This window comes from Leuresthes tenuis, unplaced genomic scaffold (assembly GCF_036924035.1).
Source record: "Leuresthes tenuis unplaced genomic scaffold, fLeuTen1.0.hap1 SCAF_4, whole genome shotgun sequence".
Lineage (NCBI taxonomy): Eukaryota > Metazoa > Chordata > Actinopteri > Atheriniformes > Atherinopsidae > Leuresthes > Leuresthes tenuis.
Window position 1 is genome coordinate 21,970,779 of NW_027325358.1, and position 18,340 is coordinate 21,989,118.

The 18,340-nt window shown below is 40.1% G+C and overlaps 1 protein-coding gene across 2 annotated transcripts; it reads left to right on the forward strand.

Annotated features, from left to right (window-relative positions):
* Nucleotides 1-260: 260 nt before the first annotated feature.
* spock3 (SPARC (osteonectin), cwcv and kazal like domains proteoglycan 3) lies at nt 261-18,319 on the forward strand. 2 transcript variants are annotated; one of them, XM_072385086.1, is made up of 11 exons: nt 261-379; nt 544-675; nt 8,518-8,557; nt 10,820-10,928; nt 11,653-11,761; nt 12,335-12,443; nt 12,650-12,763; nt 13,604-13,825; nt 14,249-14,311; nt 14,404-14,541; nt 16,039-18,319. In XM_072385086.1, the coding sequence occupies exons 2-11, from the start codon at nt 544-546 to the stop codon at nt 16,194-16,196; spliced, it is 1,194 nt and encodes a 397-aa protein (XP_072241187.1). In that variant the 5' UTR covers nt 261-379; the 3' UTR covers nt 16,197-18,319. The 2 variants fall into 2 exon arrangements, with proteins under 2 accessions (XP_072241187.1, XP_072241188.1); XM_072385087.1 differs by having other exon boundaries at nt 262-379; nt 544-666.
* The last annotated feature ends 21 nt before the right edge of the window (nt 18,320-18,340 follow it).

The window sequence follows — 18,340 nt, forward strand, 5'->3', positions numbered from 1 at the left end:
TCTCTCAAAACTCATTTTCTGACTTTATAAAACTAGTTTGTTTGTTTTTAGACGCCACTTGTAAAACTGTCCAACAGCTTTCAAAAATGATTGCCGGGGAATAAAAATTCCTAACACATAATCAGTGGAAATCCCTGTGGCCTGATAAGAGCACAAAGCGAGCCATCGTTACAGTTTCCTCCGCACAGACGAGAGGCACAAAAAAAGACTGAAGACTGACAGAAGGCCGTGCCCGCGCACGATGCCATGCGCGTTCCTGTTCTCTGCTGCGCACAGACAGCCGGTGCGGTGTGGCAGGGAGGGAGGAGAGGGCTGCTATTACTAGTGACAGAAAACGGCAGCGAGCACATACAGTCTGGGGAGCAGCTGATGCGACAAGGTGGGGGGAAAAAAACTCCGGATTATTCTATTTACTGCTGTCGTTCTGCTGGCTGTGCATCGCTGATGTGATGCAGACTCAGCCGCCTCTGTTTTCAGCGCGATTGCGGTGTCCTACAGCCTGATCCAATGTCCTCTCTCCATGCTGTTGTTTTGTGTCCGCAGATGCTGAGCGTCGCCTTGCTGTGTGTGTGCGCCGTCGCCTTCGGACATGTCTCGGCTCGCTCCGACAGCGGCAATTTTTTGGATGATAAGTGGCTCAGCGGGAGATGGGATAAATTCAGAGATGTAAGTAATGTTTCTGGGTTATATCTGGGCCATTATCGCCTTTTCACCCCCTCCACATTATCTCATTTACACCCCCCTCTCTCTCTCTCACCCTCCTTCCCCCCACACTCATTGGTTTGTGATCATGCGCGCCTTGTTTTGTCGTTATGTCCGAGCGACGCGTCACGAGGTCCGTTGTGATGTTTGTCACACGTTCATCAGCCGCTCCACTGAGGCAGGAAATACGCTAACAAGAGAACTGGGATGATCCGTGTGTGAGCTGTTTTTTTTTGCGATAGCAGCCCCCTGCTTAACAGAGATAGCCAAGGCCTCAGTGGCACATCGCTGCCTGTGAGGCACCCCATGGAAAGGGGCCTAATTATGGACAGGTACAAGGAGAACGTTTGTTGCAGTGAGAATTACACGTCCTCGTTAGGAAGAACTACTACCACGAGGCAGACGAATACAGGAGGAGACAGAAGTCAGAGTTTTAAACTATGCATTCCATGGTTCTGTGTGTAGAAAATATATTGAGCAATAATGGTTGCAAAAAAGCATGAGAGCAAGTCCAAAATGATACAATCTATCAAGGAGATCAAGTGCACAGACTCACTGTGGACCCTGTGGGATTATTAAATTAATATTAAAAGCAGCCTCACTTATTAGGTGTACCTGTAGCCTACTTACATCCCCCCAGTGATTTCCTCTTTCTTCTACCAGTGTAACAGTGATTTAATGTGATTATGCTGCTGCTGAGTCCTCACGAGCAGTATATGTCAACCATCATTAACCTGGCATCTTAAGGCCACTTAGGGCAGTAATACTGCTGCTGGCTGTCTCGGATAATGCTCTGTGCATGCGGTCCTGCTGCCCAGTTGCTGTAAATAATTACCCTATTGTAGGCTGTTGATGCTTTACAGTGAAGCATAAAATACTTATATCCAGTAAACAGCCTTTCAGGGTGAAAACATTGTGGCTTTGAACCGTTTTTAGCATGTTATGAATTAGATATCCGTTGTATATTACAGATAAAAGGATGTGGAAATCACTACTGTAATGCTTCTTGTGGTAGTCTTGCTAGGAAAGATATCTTGCCTCGAGCCACAGAATGAATGGCTCCACACAACCAGAACAGATTTATGCAGGCTTGAACTTGTACTCACACACACCATGACAAAAAGTAAGTGTGTTTGCACACATGTGCACGCACATAAATTACAAAAAACTGGCTTTTTTTTCTTTTTTTTTAACCAAGATCCATTCACGATGCTGTAAAAACACCCGGGTTACCATGTCAGAAAAAAATACACTCAAGCCTTAACAAGTGGTTTTACTTCTTCTGGAGTCATGTAAAATCAGAAAGAGAAAAACAATAGTGCCATTCTTGTTGTTTGTGGGAGTAAAGGACAACCTTTTGGCCCAGGTAAACTCATGCGATAGTCCAGAATTGGATTACGCCAAAGGTGTCAGGAACAAAAGGTTGGAGAGGAAGTACGACTGAATATGGGCCCATTGCCATTTAGGATGATCTCACTTTTTGAGCTACAGGGAAAACAAGAGTGTGTGCGTGAGACAGAGATAATTCAATTTGGTCACTGCTTTTAAACAGATAGATAGATAGATAGATAGATAGATAGATAGATAGATAGATAGATAGATAGATAGATAGATAGATAGATAGATAGATAGATAGATAGATAGATAGATAGATAGATAGATTTTTAACATTTGAGGCTCTGGTGTTACAGATTGAGGTGGAGCTCTGTATATATGTGCGTATCTTTCATTTCCTGTTGTAGAGCTGTGTCTCAGATTGTCTTTTTCTACAGTTCCTTTCTTTGGAACAGCTCATAAATAGATTATGTGAAGGTATTTGTCCAGATACCAGAGAAAATGTTCTCTCATTTTGCACATTTTGAACATAAGTAGACGTGCAACACCAATACTGCGTCAAGTGGCACAGAGATGAAACCCCCTGTAAATATATATATATGCCCATTTAAACCTTTTGTTTTATTAGTTGTATAACACAAATTATAGCGCTACGTGAGACCTGATTGTTGGAACAGTTAATAATTATCTGGATGTCCTGATGAACATAAGGTGAACAGTGCTTTCACAGTCTGGGCTGTACTTTGCAGTGATGGCAGTCTGATTGATAGAGTCCTGCATAATGGAATACATGTATCCCCATACTGTCACAACACTGCCATGTATGGAGCACAGCTCAAGTGGCAGCCAGCACAGGGAAAGCTGCAACTGATTGTCATGACACATTGAGCACAATACGTGAACACACAGATTATGTCAACTGTACTTCTGTGTCACATGGCCTACATACTTGTTCTTTTCAGGAAAGGAAGAGATTAAGCAGCGTGATAAAGCGTTCCTGAAAGAGCTTGTTAAGGAACTCGCATCAGCTTGGACGCTGATTTTTACCCAACTTTTAGGTTACAAAATATTGCATCACATAGACGGGCCCTTCAACTGACGCATAGCTGCATGACTGAGCCAAGTGTCAAAGCCAACAAATGAAGAGTTTAAGAGAGGTAAAGAGAATATCGTCAAGTCATCTGACATTATTTAAATCTTTAAATTGCATTTCTAAAAATTAAGATAGTGTGCCTTTAATTTTAGAATATTAATCAGTACAACAGTACAGTACAATACAATAAAGCTAAATGACTATGTAACACATGTTAGACTTGGGTTAGGGTTATTTAGCAATTTCCTTGTCACTGTGATGTATGCGATTACCTTGAGGATGCACAGATATATCAGCCTAACATCAATATCAGACGATATTAAGCTTGTTGACTTCATTGGTAAATAATATAACATCAACCAGTGGCAGTAACTGAAATTCATCTGACTTGTCAAGGTTGTGTTGCATTGACTTAGTAAATAATTGCATTGAAACTGATTCAATGCAATTATTTACATTGAATTTTGTTGGGCACAAGAACATTTTGGTGGGTGGTGGAAGCAGTGGCTACTCTCTGAGTTGGTGAAGGTCTAACAGACCAAAGTGTTTTAAAAGAGCTACTTTTTTACACAAGGATTCAGAATTAGTACACCCCTAATTCATATTGATATAATGTAGCTTAAACCTACTAGGGGCTATGCACCTTTAGGTTTTGTATATTTATAGGACTTAGAGGACTCGAGAAATGCCTATACATTACCATAAATGAACCCTAAAAGGGGGAATGGTCATTTGTCATCTTATACCCGAAATTCTCAGCTATTTATAGCATTTACAATTGAATAAGACAAAAAACTAAAACACAGTTTGTAACAATACAAAGCAATCTCAGCGAAATTTGTTAGTTTGATGTCTTAGTTTGCGATGATTCTTTCACTCGCAGTCAAAGCTGTTGAAGTGATCTGTTGTGTTTACAACCAATATGTATAGCATCCTTAATCATATATTTTCACACCTTCCCAAAACTACACTTGTACTAACAATCTGGCATAACATTCCGTGTGCCTCAAATTTGATCTGTTAGGCATTGCTTTCATCTTCCTCTACGAAGCATAAGTGAGTCTCATGCTAAGTGCACTAGATAAAATCTTGGCTGCTGATTTACTGAAAGTCCTGTTAGGGCAGCGGAAGAAGCCCGGGGCTGTCTTTGCTGCGCCGGTGCCATCTCAGTTTTTTAAACATTCTTCTCCTTGTGCTAGTCCTTGGCTACCTTACATTACCGGCAGAGTGCTGACATAAGAAAACCATTTTAACAATGATGATGAATGGGCTGTGATGACAGACACCTAACTGCATGATGCGGTGTGAGAGCAAAACAATGTCTTGTTTAGACCAGTCTCATTAGAGGAGATCATACTTTATAATTATCTCCTCTCTCTTTGTGTGTTTTTAAAGTGAATTGTGTGCCCTGCGATGTTTGTGTTGTGGAGTGTGAACGATGAAGGGAGGGTACAGAGCTGGAGGCCTTTTCCACATCAAAGCACCTTAGTGAGGATTTGTGCGTGTGTGTGATGATGCGAGCATGCATGCGACAAGCTAGAGCAAGACAAGCAGAGCCAGTACAGTGAAAACATGCGCATATCTCTCCTGTTGGACATCGACGAGAAGACAGCGAGTGGGGGAAGGAAGCCATTAGGGTGCAATTAGGAGGGCTGAAATCAGATCAGTGAAAATCTTAAGAAAAGGTGAGAAAAGTGTTTGTAAGGAGCAGTGTATCATCTGGGTCTTTTCCTGTAGATATGCAGGGGATACCACATGAGCATCTATATGCTCAGCAGCAAATTAGGATGTAAGCCAGTGGCCACAAATGTACCCACTGTTGTGTTTGTGCATATGAGGACAAAAGGCTGCTGTAGATGTGGACAGAAACGAAGAGAGAAGTTGAAAAGCTGCTATTTCAGAGCACACTCAAGAGATCGCTGGACTTGTTGAATTTGGGTTTTGTGTGTGTTTTTTTTCTTTTAATGGAAGTAGATTGTAGTGCAGTGCATCCATCCAGTTAGTTGATGCTTTGCTGACAGATTTGAGCATTACAGTCAGTGCTTTGGTGATAAGTTTTCTTTGTGTCTTTGTGTGTGTGCAGAAGTGCTTGTGTGTGTTTGGGTGTGCCTCTGTTTGCGCATGTATGTTGCTGTGTCTGGATGCGTCTGTTGATTTTATTAAGGAATCAGACCGCAAGCACTTTTGCTGTCCTCACTGGTCTGGAGTGCCTGGCCCCCATAATGCAATGTTCTTGTTATTCAGTCTCCACAGTACTGCTGGAAGGGACCGTCAGTCCAACTCTCATTTCACTGTAGCCTTTTTAATGGGTGGAAGGTCACAGAGAGAGAATGTGATGAGTGCTGAGGAGTCTGCCATATTGACGAAGGTCAGAAGGATCAGCAATGCACGACAAAAAGGAGATTCTAATTAAAGCTGAGAAAGAGCAAGAGTTGACCCTGTGCCCCTCATAGTAAGCAAGGAAGTGACACAGAGGGAGACACGCTGATGATTAAAGCAATGCTCTTTGAAAAATACCAGGGGCTCTTGGGGGTTAACAATGTGAATTCAATCTCTACTTTAATACAGTAAGAGCTAATAATTCTGAATCAATTGCACTGGCATATCACAGGTACAAGATTGTTGCATTAATTACTTTACTCTGTTTCCATCATGGCTTCAACTAAAACACCTCACTTATCAGTGTGGAATACGAGTTAGGCAGAGGGTGAAACATTTCTGAAAAAGGTGCTTTAGTTTAAGCATCAGCATTCAACTTGTGCCTAAAGGCGGATTTTTCTAAAGTTTTGGAAAGAGATGATGTGAAGCCCATGCTGGATCACTTTATAGCAGCAGTCAAGCCCCAGCAGTATGAAGGAGCGGCGCTACCATGGGCTGCAGTCACTAAGGATGAGCTGTTTGAATCTTTTTGGTCCCAAGCCGGCCGTCACTATTTGTTCAACATTAAAAGTAATCCTGAGAAGTACAGTTTGCATGATAACTGTGCATGCAGTGCGCTTTACAGATAAGAAGAATGCAACATCTGATGCAACAACTGAAGACAGTATTGGCTAGATGAGCTGAAGTAGGACTATACCCAATGTATCCACAAAATGTAACAAAAACATAAAGCATCTGCTCTGTCGAGTGAGAGGGAACTGCGTCCATAGAAGTTAGAACTGAAGGAGTCGAGCTACATATGCACGAACACACATACACACGGTTGTGTCCACGTTAATTTCCTGGAGACTTACACTAGCCTTCCCTTGGATTACTCTTACCTTTATCCTTACTTTAATCTAAACCCAACATTCCTTTAACCTTAAATGAAGAATTTGCTGTAGAAAGATTAAAAGATTGGTGTTAAATGAACATTTAAGATTGTATTTTTTTCCCCAAAAATGTTCCAGACAATGTGGTTTTGTAAACAAGTTTTTGATCCTAAAACATGAACTGCACAGGTGTACACACACACACACACACACACACATGCACACACAGTTGTTAAACTAGCTGTTATGTAGTTTTCGGAAAACTGGGGAATCGAGTGCTTACTTGAGATTAATTATTGAAGTACACAGGGTGTTATAATCCTGGGTCACTATAAAACCCAGATAAGGTATACAGTCTAAGGGTAATTCTCAGTAAGCGCTTATTGGGAATTAAAGCAAATGAGAGCTGAAGGCAAAAAAGAGAATGTGTGTAAGTGTGACTAAATGTTGATGCAAGAGGAAGACAGGTGAGATGAGGTTATCACTGAGACAGCATTAGAGAGAACACAATGCTGTGTTGGTTTTGAATAGATTCCGAAAGACAGACAGGGAGTCCAGACAGTGACATGTCTGAACTCACGCTGAGTAAAACAACAAACTGTTTGTTAAGCTCCTTTTACATTTGCATCATAAGCCTATACCTGCTGGGAGTTCCTCCGGCTTGTCTCACTATTAAAAGCCGGCAAATCACTCACCTCTGTGGATTCCTTATTTAGATTGTGTGATCACATTCAAAGGCAATGAACTGAGTCACTGCCAAAGGGAAGAGTTTAAATGTGTAAAACATTTTATCATCATTCATCTCAGGTCGGCAGTGGCGTAAAGAAAATACCTGAGTGGAAGTGCTCTTTTTTTACAGCGTCTGCTGCACTCAGTGAGAACAAGTACAGCTCCAAAATAAGCCTAAGCCAAATGTTGATCAACTAGAGTGTCTCACATGGTAGCTCTGAAACTGAAAAGAGAATCAATTTGCACATAAACAGAGACGCCATGTGCCCAGTGTGCCAATCAGCAGGGCGGCTGGCTGCACACTTTCAATAATGCCATGTGGGGGTTTTACTCCAGCTGTCCCGTATAAAGTAGTAAACATTTTTCTAAGAACATCAGAAATCGTGCTTTACGACAATCTGTAGAGTAGCTAAAGCTCATCGCTTTAATTGTCTGAGTGGCAATTCCTGGGAACAATAACTGCAATAATTGCTGTAGCTACCGACTGCTGCTGGGAAAATAAATAATTTATCTTGTTTTAATGGGTGTACCTGCCTGTATGTGCTTATTTTAGAGTTTTTAAACACTGGAGAAGCCAACAGATTTAAAGGGAGGAATCAATATGCAAGAAAGTTTATGCACGGCCAAATTTGCTACTGAAACAGAACTTAGAGGCTTGGATTACCTCCATATGTAGAAGAAGTAAGATGACATTCTCCTCCAAGGGATTGCTGTCCTTCCAAAGTCTTAAAGTTCAAAATCTTCAGAAATGCTATATACAGAACCTCTAATGTATTTCTTACTGGACATTTCGTACATGTAAATTTCAGTTTGTTGCAGCAATGTTTCACTTTTTGAACAGCTGTATTCTAAAATGGCTTCTGTGGCAGTTACTCACCTGGCCCAACAAGATTTATGAAACTAAACAAGATTTTTCTTCTTCTATAATGAAGAGCAGAGTCAATATACTGAATAAATCTCGAATTTCTTAACTGTCAAGTCTGGTTGGTTTATGGGATACAATCTAGGGGATACGATTAGCCGCCTTTGCAGTCAAACAGAAAAACACAGTCACCTTTTATTCATTGTACTCCAGGCAGCTGTTGTCCTAATATCATGATGAAATTGAATAAATGAATGCATGCTCACTTTTATAAAGATTGGTATATTTGTGTGTGTGTTTCAGAGACTGCCATGTGCCTATTTTTAATATACAGTATATAGTAAGAAAAAACATAAACACATCCAAATTAATTCCTGATTCTCTGTCTTTTTAACGCTTTCCCCCAAAGGAGGTTGAGGTTTGTATGACTCCTTTCTGCTGTTCTGTACTGAAGATGCAATATTCTTGTTTATAGTAGAGCATTACGTGAGGTATTATTTGAATATGATTTTCATGAAGGTCTTCATTGTTTAACTGTGCTTCAGGAACCTGGAACATGGACTCCATCCAAGCCCTTTGATCAAGGTGGGTGTGAATGAGAAAAATGAAAATGAAAAAAATAAAAGATAACATATGCACCCAAAATGCCTGGGTGCCTGGAGCAGTTAATACATAATTCAGAGGTTTTTAGTTTAGTTTAGTTTTTAGTCTATGCTATATCTTGATGGTGGTAGCATTTTTTGGTTGATATCTTAATCCTGTTTGTTGAGTATTGGAGCTGAAGATGTCAAATCATGACCACTGAGTTTAGCGGCTTTAATCTTGCACCAACATCCGGATGTGAAAATATTACCAGATTTACAGATCGTGTCCAATTTTTGAGATGCGGATGGCATCCAAATTTGGTGATCATTTCACTGTATGATAAAAAGTTAGTAAATTATATGTTTAAGCTACATGGGACACACTCACATTAATTTGACATCAAATGTTCCAAGCATTGAACCACAACACAATCTAGGGCCATCCTTACATGTTTTGGAGGCAGAGTTACAGATAATTGTTTTCTCATTTTGTTTTTATTCTTGTATCCTGGTTAGGGTAAGGCAGCACGGTATCTCAGTCAGGTTTAGTTTACCAAATCTACTTGGTTTGAGGTTGACAATAAAAAAGAAGCAGGGCAAATTTATTTATATAGCACAATTCAACAGCTAGGGGATTCAAAGTCCTTTACATAGACCATGAAGGCATTAGAACAAAATTTACAGTAAAAAATGAAAAGCTTAGTAAATGATCAAGTGGACTGTAATTAATTCTTTAACAGCACCATGATGACGTTACTGCATGCCATTTTGTTGGTTGCCTTGGTGACCCATTGAAATGGGGATATGCATCAGTATGCACAGCAGGTATCTATTGACTCATATGAATGGAAAGATTCTTCATTGTTCTTGTCTGTAGAATGGCCATGATAACAACAACATCTGTAGATTCTGGAGGATCCAAAATGAAGGATCACTGTGTCGCTTAGGTTGGTGGAATAATAAAGGGGGAAAAAACAGGAATGAGTTGCACAGGGTCATGATGTCCTCTCTCTGCATTAATCTCATGTTTCTTTGTGCATGTCCTGACTTTCCAGATAGTTTCAAAGAAATCTGTCCTGCAGTGTTGACATTAGACCTTCTTCTTTTAACCACTGTAGGTTTTGACCTTTTAAAAACATTTTGTCACTGGAAATCCCCAGTGTATGTGATTACCACAAAGCATCATCTCTATTAGTCATTCTCATTCAGCATCAGCAAAATTACTAAAGCTTTAAGAAAGATTTCAAGTCCATGTGTTATCTTTTGTTATGCTTTCAGCAGTTACGTTTCCAGATATGTAAAAATCAAGGTTTGTGTAGCTTCAAAGCTATCCTCGGTTGTTTTAACTACATCGAGCAGCTAAAAAACAGGCAGATTTTCTTTTCTTTGATCATCTCTTTTCTCATTGTACTTCACACGGTGATAATCTTTTACACTCATCCAGGCACACTAGGACATGAACATATCCTTTCACTCACCACTGTATCCTCAAACCCATTCACGCCACATCCACACACAAACATGTCAGGGAAACAATAGCATTAGATTGGAGGATGGAGGCAGGATAATCTGCCAAAGCTGCTTAGGGATTACAGTAAGGTTCTTTAGAGCAGAGGTCATTTACAGACTGTTCTAGGAACAGCCAAGGGCTTTTGATCCTGCTTGGAGGTGTCTCACTGCAGGGTGACACGAGGTCAGAAACGTCTTGATTATCAATACCGTCAAAGACCATACTATCTGCTTAAGATTCAGATCTGAAAAGTCCTCTCGCCTCAAAAGGCATATATGCCTCTTAGCTTTGGGATCCGACCTTAGGTCAGTTTGACTATCTCTGAGCATGACACTGAAGGCAGGCTGATGTGAGATCAGAAGTAACCTCTAAAACCAGTTCCATCTGTTTTTAGCTCTAAGGATACTTAACAGTATTACAGCTTTGTTCAGTGCAAGAGCAATGTTGCTGGTGCATTAACAGTGACTGGTATTAAAAACATTCACACAAGCGCACAGCCAGATCTCTAACATCTATCCACATCACTTCCATTTTTGAAAATGCAAGAAAATAAATGGTTTTGAATAAGAGGCATTGATCCAGAATATAACTGAGGCAAAATGAAACCATATCCCCGGAAAATGTGCTCTCTGTTTATGCTCAAAGGCTTAGTCTGTTGAGGAAACTCTGAGGCTGTGTTATAGACACATAGTGAGTGCACATACACATTTGTTGTATTAGAGGTCCTTGCTTACCCTTCTTCTATGTTTTAAGGCCTTGATCCAGCTAAAGACCCCTGTCTGAAGATCAAATGCAGTCGCCACAAGGTGTGTGTGGCTGAGGATTATAAGACTGCCACTTGTGTCAGTCAGAGGAGAGTTAGGTAAGCACATAGACACACACACACACACACACACACAAACACACACAGTTGCCCTTTGAAGCACGCCTATGTTTTAATGCTTTCCCTTGAATTTGCATTCAGGTTTTTCCATGGCAAAGGCATAAAAAAAAAAAGAAAAAGGAAGTAACAAAGAGCAAAGGCAATACTTATATGAGTTAACTACCTCCTCCATTTTTTTCTTTCTGACTACTTATGTGTGTAGAACAATAACCAACAACAGTAGAGGGGCAGCGAATTTCTGTTTCTTCTAGCTGGTCCTCTGGTTGCCCGGCTCTCTTGTGACTGTTGTGTGACATTACTGTTTGGTTCAGTTACCCAGGAACTGGCACTAACATACAATGGACACAAAGTCCTGCCAAGTGATATGAATGGCCTTTGTATGTGAGTGTGTGTTCCGTCTGGGAAGCCCTAGACTGGACAGAGGACAGTAACACCAAACTGACCTCATTTCCCATTCTTAGAAACAACACAATTCTCACTACACAGTGCAAGCAAATCAGAAAATAATCACACACAAATCCTAAATCCTCGCCTCATGTCAAAAGCTGATGTAAGAGCATGTCATTACATTGCAGATACAAAATGTTTGCTGTGTGGAACAAGCCACCGTGATGAGGAAGTTAAATGATCAATAATTTGAAATATTTCACATGGATAACCACATGGATGTTGAGTGCACATGTGTTTCGAATCCGCTCCCCAGTTTTAAAGATGCCAGTTTGTACCAGAGTCCGGGGTCAAAGTGCACACCTTGCCCTGTGGTTCATCCCTCGCCTGTTTGTGGAAGTGATGGACATACCTACTCCACCAAGGTAGCCTCACACATGAACACACAATGGGCTTGTACAATACATGAAGCAGAGGTTTCTGCGTGGCTTTGGCTGCATATAGAATAGTACAGTCATCAGACAGATAATTCATTAAAGCTATTGTTTTTTCTTTCCTTCATGTTTGAGTGATGTTTTCTGTCCATCTGTGTTCTTAAAGAGACACAGTTTGGTCAGCTGATTCTCCAATAAAATGCTGAATTAGATGTGAATTTGTGTAAGACTAAGGCTGAACCATTAACAGAGACCACAGATAAACACAGAAAACTACTGTAGATTTCCCTCAAGCTGACATAATATACATTTTTTTTAAAGTAGAATCAAATCTGACATTATGTAAGTGTTTCTTTGACATTTTGTTCAGACGAGACTGCCCAAAACTGCCCGACTTGACAGCAGCTTTTTTATTCCCGAACCCTGTCACAGCCACCTCCCTTCATTCTCTTTCGAGGCGAGGCGCAGTTCATCTCAAATGAGATTGCACTTGTCATCTTTTGCCCATAAGTCATATTTTTTTTCATTTCCTCTGTCCTTTCTCTCTCTGTTGCTCTTGATCAGTGTAAGCTAGACTACCAGGCATGCATCACAGGGAAGAAGATTTCTGTGAAGTGTCCTGGCATGTGTCCTTGTCCCCCTCAGCCTGAACAGAGTTCTGCAGAGAAGAAAGGTACACGCAATGGATACCAACACACTTTCATTCATTTAAAAGTTTTCCACCGTGTTCAAGGCCACAAGTAATATAAAGATTCTTCTAAGATGTCATTGTTATAATGAATCTGAATTAAGTTTAAGGAAACTCTTAGACTTTTTATATCATGAGCAAAATTAAACTAAAGCATCTCTTTACTGTCATGAATCATTATTATTCCACAGTGTGCAGTGAGTCCGATCTGAAGGAGGTGGTGAGTCGTCTAAGAGACTGGTTCAGAGTGCTGCATGAGAATGGCAACCACAAGAGAGTAAAGCTCCAGAAGCCAGAGAAGAACAGTGAGTCACAATACTCGTCATCTCTCAATGTGCAACTTCATTTCCCAAAAAATGGGAAGCTGTGTAAAATGTCAACCAAAACAAATCCTATGAACGTTTCATTTATTCACAGCAGAACATCGAAAACATATCAGTTGAAAAATAGTAACTCACTTTGTGTTTGATAGTCGCTAACATCTGTAAACAGAACCGAGGAGACCAGCGGCTGGACAGAGGAATGTTGTTCCCCTACTTGTGTGATATAGGATTCTAGTTGCTCAACAGTCCTGGGTCTTTGTTGATTTTGTTTCATGATATGCCAAATGTTTTCAGTTGAAAGGTCTGGACCGCAGGCAGGTCAGTCCAGCACCTGAACTCTTCTACCATGAAGCCATGCTGTTGTAATAGATGCAGTATGTGGTTGAGCATTGTCTTGCTGAAATATGCAAGACTGGAAGGGCGCATATGTTGCTCTAAAACCTGTATGTGTATGGCTTCTTCTTTGCGTAACAGAGCTTTAACCTGCATCTGTGAATGCCGCGGTGAGCTGTGTTCACAGACAGTCATTTTTGGAAGTCCATGCAGTGACTTCCTGGAAAGAAACATGTCAGTTTTTAATGTAGTTCTGCCTGAGTACCTGAAGATCACAGATATCCAAATACTGATTATCAGCTGTGTCCCCTTCACACAGAGATGTCTCCAGTTGTTGCGAATCATTGTATTCTGTTTTCGTTTACATTTTACACAGCATCCCAACTGTTTTTTGGAATTGAGGTTTGTAAAATGAGTCATTCTAACACACACATATCTCACTACATCTGTTTGTGTGTTGTTGTTTTTATTTTTCTAACTTTTCTACAGAGTTTGAAGTCGGAACTTCACCTATTTGTAAGGACCCCTTGGGCTGGATGTTCTCTCGACTGGACACAAACTTTGACCAACAGCTGGACCAGTCCGAGATCAAGAGCCTGTATCTGGACAAGAATGAGCCATGCTCTGATGCTTTCTTCAAGTCATGCGATACACATCCTGACAATGTCATAACCAGCTCTGAGTGGTGCACAGGCTTCCAGAGATACACAGGTATGTTAGCTGCAAGTACAAGCCAATACAAACTTAAAATGTATCCACAGCTACACAGATCTATCAAAGGCGTGTCATGCAGATCAGTTTGGCTACATTTTTAATTATTTATTTTTTCTACAACTGTAATTGCTGAAATCTTAGTAAAAGGTGTATGTAGAATCCTGGACATCAAAAGAGTTTCCCAATGTTGTATTCTTCGTAATGGCCACCAAGGGGGCAATTCTTGCAATTTCAGTAGGAAGTCTGTATAATTTGTGGAAAAATCTTGACTTCTCACTTGAACTGCGACAGAGCAAAGACAGCAGGATGAAAGAAATCGTGCTGAAAACAAAAAGAACCATAAGGAAGCACAAACAGATGCTTCCCCAGGAAAGCAGACTCTGCAGTTTGTTACCAAAGTCCCTTGTATCTCCCTTTCAGATTCCCCCTGTAAAGCAGAGCTGTCCAGCATAAACAAAAAGCAAGCTGGGAAGAAGTTACTTGGTGAGACAGACACACAATCACAGCTACTCACGCAAACATTACACTGCTCCGACTCACTGTGCGCACTTGTGTGTTTTGGTTTGAATATGTAGGCCAGTATCTACCATCATGTGACGAGGAGGGTTACTACAGGTCCCACCAGTGTCACAGCAGCAGCGGGCAGTGCTGGTGTGTGGATCGCTATGGCAACGAGTTGGCTGGCTCTCGCACCCACGGTCCTGCAGACTGCGGTAGGCAATACACTGAAAGCATGGTGTCAGGTTTATGCACCCATTCATTTCTTTGTGGAGGAAATGAAAGGATGCAGCCTGATTTGCTGTTTAGAAGGTTTGAACGAAGGAAATAATTCACAGATAATGGCTACACGCTTTTTGGTGTATTTCATGGAATCATAAATATGGTATATGTTCTCATATGTAATAAGATGAGAAGATTGATGGTCTTCAGTGGACATTGTAGGTCATCATTAGTCATTTCTTGTCAGCTCACCTAACTCTCTCAGACCATGTCATGGATTTTATTTTTTTTAAACGATGAATTGATTAAATAAATTGATAAATTAGTAGCAAGAACGTGAAAACTAGTGAAGTGATAGCCTCATTTAAAAAATACAAGATTCTCCAATAGCATAGAAAGCTATTTATTATTATAATTTTGGTTATATTGGTAATATTCAGCAGAGGCCTTTTAGTCTTTGAGTCTTACAAAATGATAATACTATGAAGGAAAACTTAAAAAAAGGATACTTAAAAGAGCATTTTTTTCCCTGTTTCCTGTGAACCTAATAAATGTTTTCACATGAATTAATCCGACAACACAACATGAACTGAGAAGCTTAGCTGTTTTGGTATGGAACCCAAGTATTGTATGAAACAACAGCCAGCAAATGGTTTGCTGAGAGTGCTAACAATTGGCTTAGCTCAACCTGATCAGTGTTATATCTGATTAGTTTGAAGGTCCCAGTACCAGAAAGTCCTCATGAGATCAAAACTCTCTTTTACAAGAAGGACCCAGCCATCTTAACAACCTGTCAAGCTCACAAAATATTAAAATGCAACATTCAAAACGTATGTGTTATTTGGTATCATGTGAAAATTAAAGTACACCCCTTTTTTAATCATAGATTTTTATGTATTACAATATAAGAGCATTTAATTTGTCACTTAGCCTTATTGTTATTTACAGGATAGGGTAGGTAGCAGCCGGGTGATGCGAAGTGATTGATCACCAGCTGGTGTGAGTACCTCTATAAAAGCAGAAGTTTTTTTTCTGGTTGCTCTTCTGGACCTGGGCACCTTGCTATCGTGGAGTCGACCTTTAGCTCCTCTGTTTACCAAACTAGTCTCAGTCACATGTGCGACCATCTGTCTGACAGCTAAAGCTTGGACAAAATTGGGTCATGCAACAAGACAATGATCCCAAGAACAGCAGAAAATCTACAAAAAAAAAGTCTGGAAAAAAAAATCCTGCAGTAGAGAAACAAAAGAGAGGGGGTGCTTACTTATCCAATAATTAGAGAAGTATAGAAAAGTCCTCAAGAAGTGTCTAAATCAAGCCTATTTTTACCCCCTCTCTCAAGGTTTTTGTGCTGAGCTTAGATAATTAGTTCCTGGCGGTAGCTGTTTATCACGCATGCAGGAACGGGTACGGGTCCTCTGATTTAGGGAAGTAAATAATTGCACCTCTTAAAAAGTAAAACTATCACTGGTTTTGTTCTTCATTTGTAGGTGTGATTATAGAGTCTTCTGGGGACCTCGGCAGTGGTGATTCGCTGCTTATTGATGATGATGAAGACTCATTTGTCCTCAATGACCAGGCGGGTATGGACGACGAGGACGACGAAGATGAGGATGATGATGATGAAAACGATGAATATCTGTCTTAATTTTAAAAAAGAAAAAAAGAGAAAAAAAACTGTTTGTTTGGTCAAATTGCACGTTTCTAGGTGACTCCCCAGGCAGATACTTCATCGTACTAACAGCCTATGGACTACTCTCTGTGTATTGTTTCTTCATCAGTTAAGAAAAGAAAAATCTATATTCCAGGAAAATATTTATCATTTTTATTCCTGTTTGAGTAAAAAATATAGGTGGTTAATGGCACTAGTTCACTTGTGTGTCAGCCTACCAGAGAATATTACAAGAACTAATCAGCAGCCAGTCCATCACTTTGGATTTGGTCACATGTGCAAAGACCTTTCCCTTCATTGGACAGTCCGTGTCTTTCAATGTCTCCTGTCCTTGTGCCGCACTCTGATGCCCGAGTGTGTTGATGCTTAAGGCACAATGTTAAAGAGATTTCCCTCCTCTTCATTCCTCCATCTTCTCCCTCTCCTCCCCACGTCCTTTTTTTATCCTTATCTAATGTTCCTGTGTATAGGTGGGATGTTGATAATGTAGATAAGAAAATATTGCACTCTTTAAGTTTCTTTTGATCTTGATTTGTAACTGTGACTGTAACTGTGTGGAAAAACAAGATAAGAGTTAGACATGCTTCATCAGAAAAATGGAGGCAAGAAGAAAGGAAACAAAACGAAACAAAAAAAAAAAGCTAATATGACTTGGATAACAATCAGAACTCACATGCTAGTAGTTTTCAATGAAACGCAAATCAAGTCGAATCATCACAAAGGCTCAGCAGGTAATTAAAAGTTACTGTTTGGCCGTTTGTGTTTGTTTGGAGTAGGGTAATATTGTTATCTATTTTTCTAAACCATAGTGGGAACAGAAGTTTAAGCAGATTTGTCTCAGCATGTCCAACACTGTGTGATGTTGTTTCAGTCTGTAGAACCAGAGGCCAAACCTTTGAGGAACTCAAAAGATGAAATTGAAAAGATAAGCGAAAAAAAAAAAATCCCCTCAAATGTGTACAGAAGAAACCACACTTGAACAGGTCATTGAGCTCCAGGAAACCTCATCGGAGTTCAGACGTGGTGTTGACTTTTTTTAAAATATATTTTCAGATATGAAGTGATGTTTGCACACAGCATAACAGAACAAATCGCTCACACAGTAACAGAACCGCAGAGCCATGCAGTCCTGTTGAAAATATCAGACAGGGGCTAAAGGGAAGGTGTGCCTTTTACTGGTGAGGACAGATAGTGGTGACAGAGGGAGAAGCATGCTTACTGGACTGATTTAAACCTGTCTTTACACTGCATAAGAGTGGCTTTACTCTTAAGCCCACATACCACTTGGACTTAAGTATGTTGAGTGTTTGGGATCTCGCTTATGACAGTGCTACATAGGCCACATTTCAGATCTTTTGATTTGTTACATAGGGTAGCTAGAATGTAGAGAAGCACAGAGATGCTTAGCAGTCAAGGCATATAAACAGTTAGACATTGCTGGATATGGAAATATTTTATATCTATTATACACTGGCTAGAGGAAGCTTTGGTTTAGACAGCTTTATATGAATAAGGATGATCATCTTACAATGTTTGCTTTTATTTTGTTTTAAAAGCTTGGTTTGTACCTGATCTGCTCCAGCTATTTATAGTGTAAATCTGTCAGGGTAACAAAAAAAATCAATAAAAAAAAAAAAATTCACTCTGATCATCAGATGTGTGCATTGTTAAGTCATGTTTATGCAATCCTGAGATCAGGTGCACTCCAATGTTATTTTGCAGTAAAATATCCGCCATTTGGCTTTGTTTCTAATCAAATATCTGTTAACATTTCATTTTATGACCTGAAAAGTGCCATCTAACTGTCTATTTCTTCTCTTTTGGTTTAATCTTTCTCCCATTTCTTTTTTTTTTTTGTTCTCCCTCATCCCTCATTCTTCAATGTTTGAATTTTAATTCACTTTATGGGTTGGGGAAACATTTCAGTCTTAAAAGTGTTCCATGAGTGTGATGACATGCAAATCATTTTGATGACCTCGGACACTGTAGCCACTCAATCACACACTGTCATCACAGCTCTGATAGTGTTAGGTTATGATACAGATGCATTTTTTACAGTGTGTGTATGATTTGCTGAAATAAAAGCTCTATTGACCAATGCTCTGTCCAACGCTTGTTCT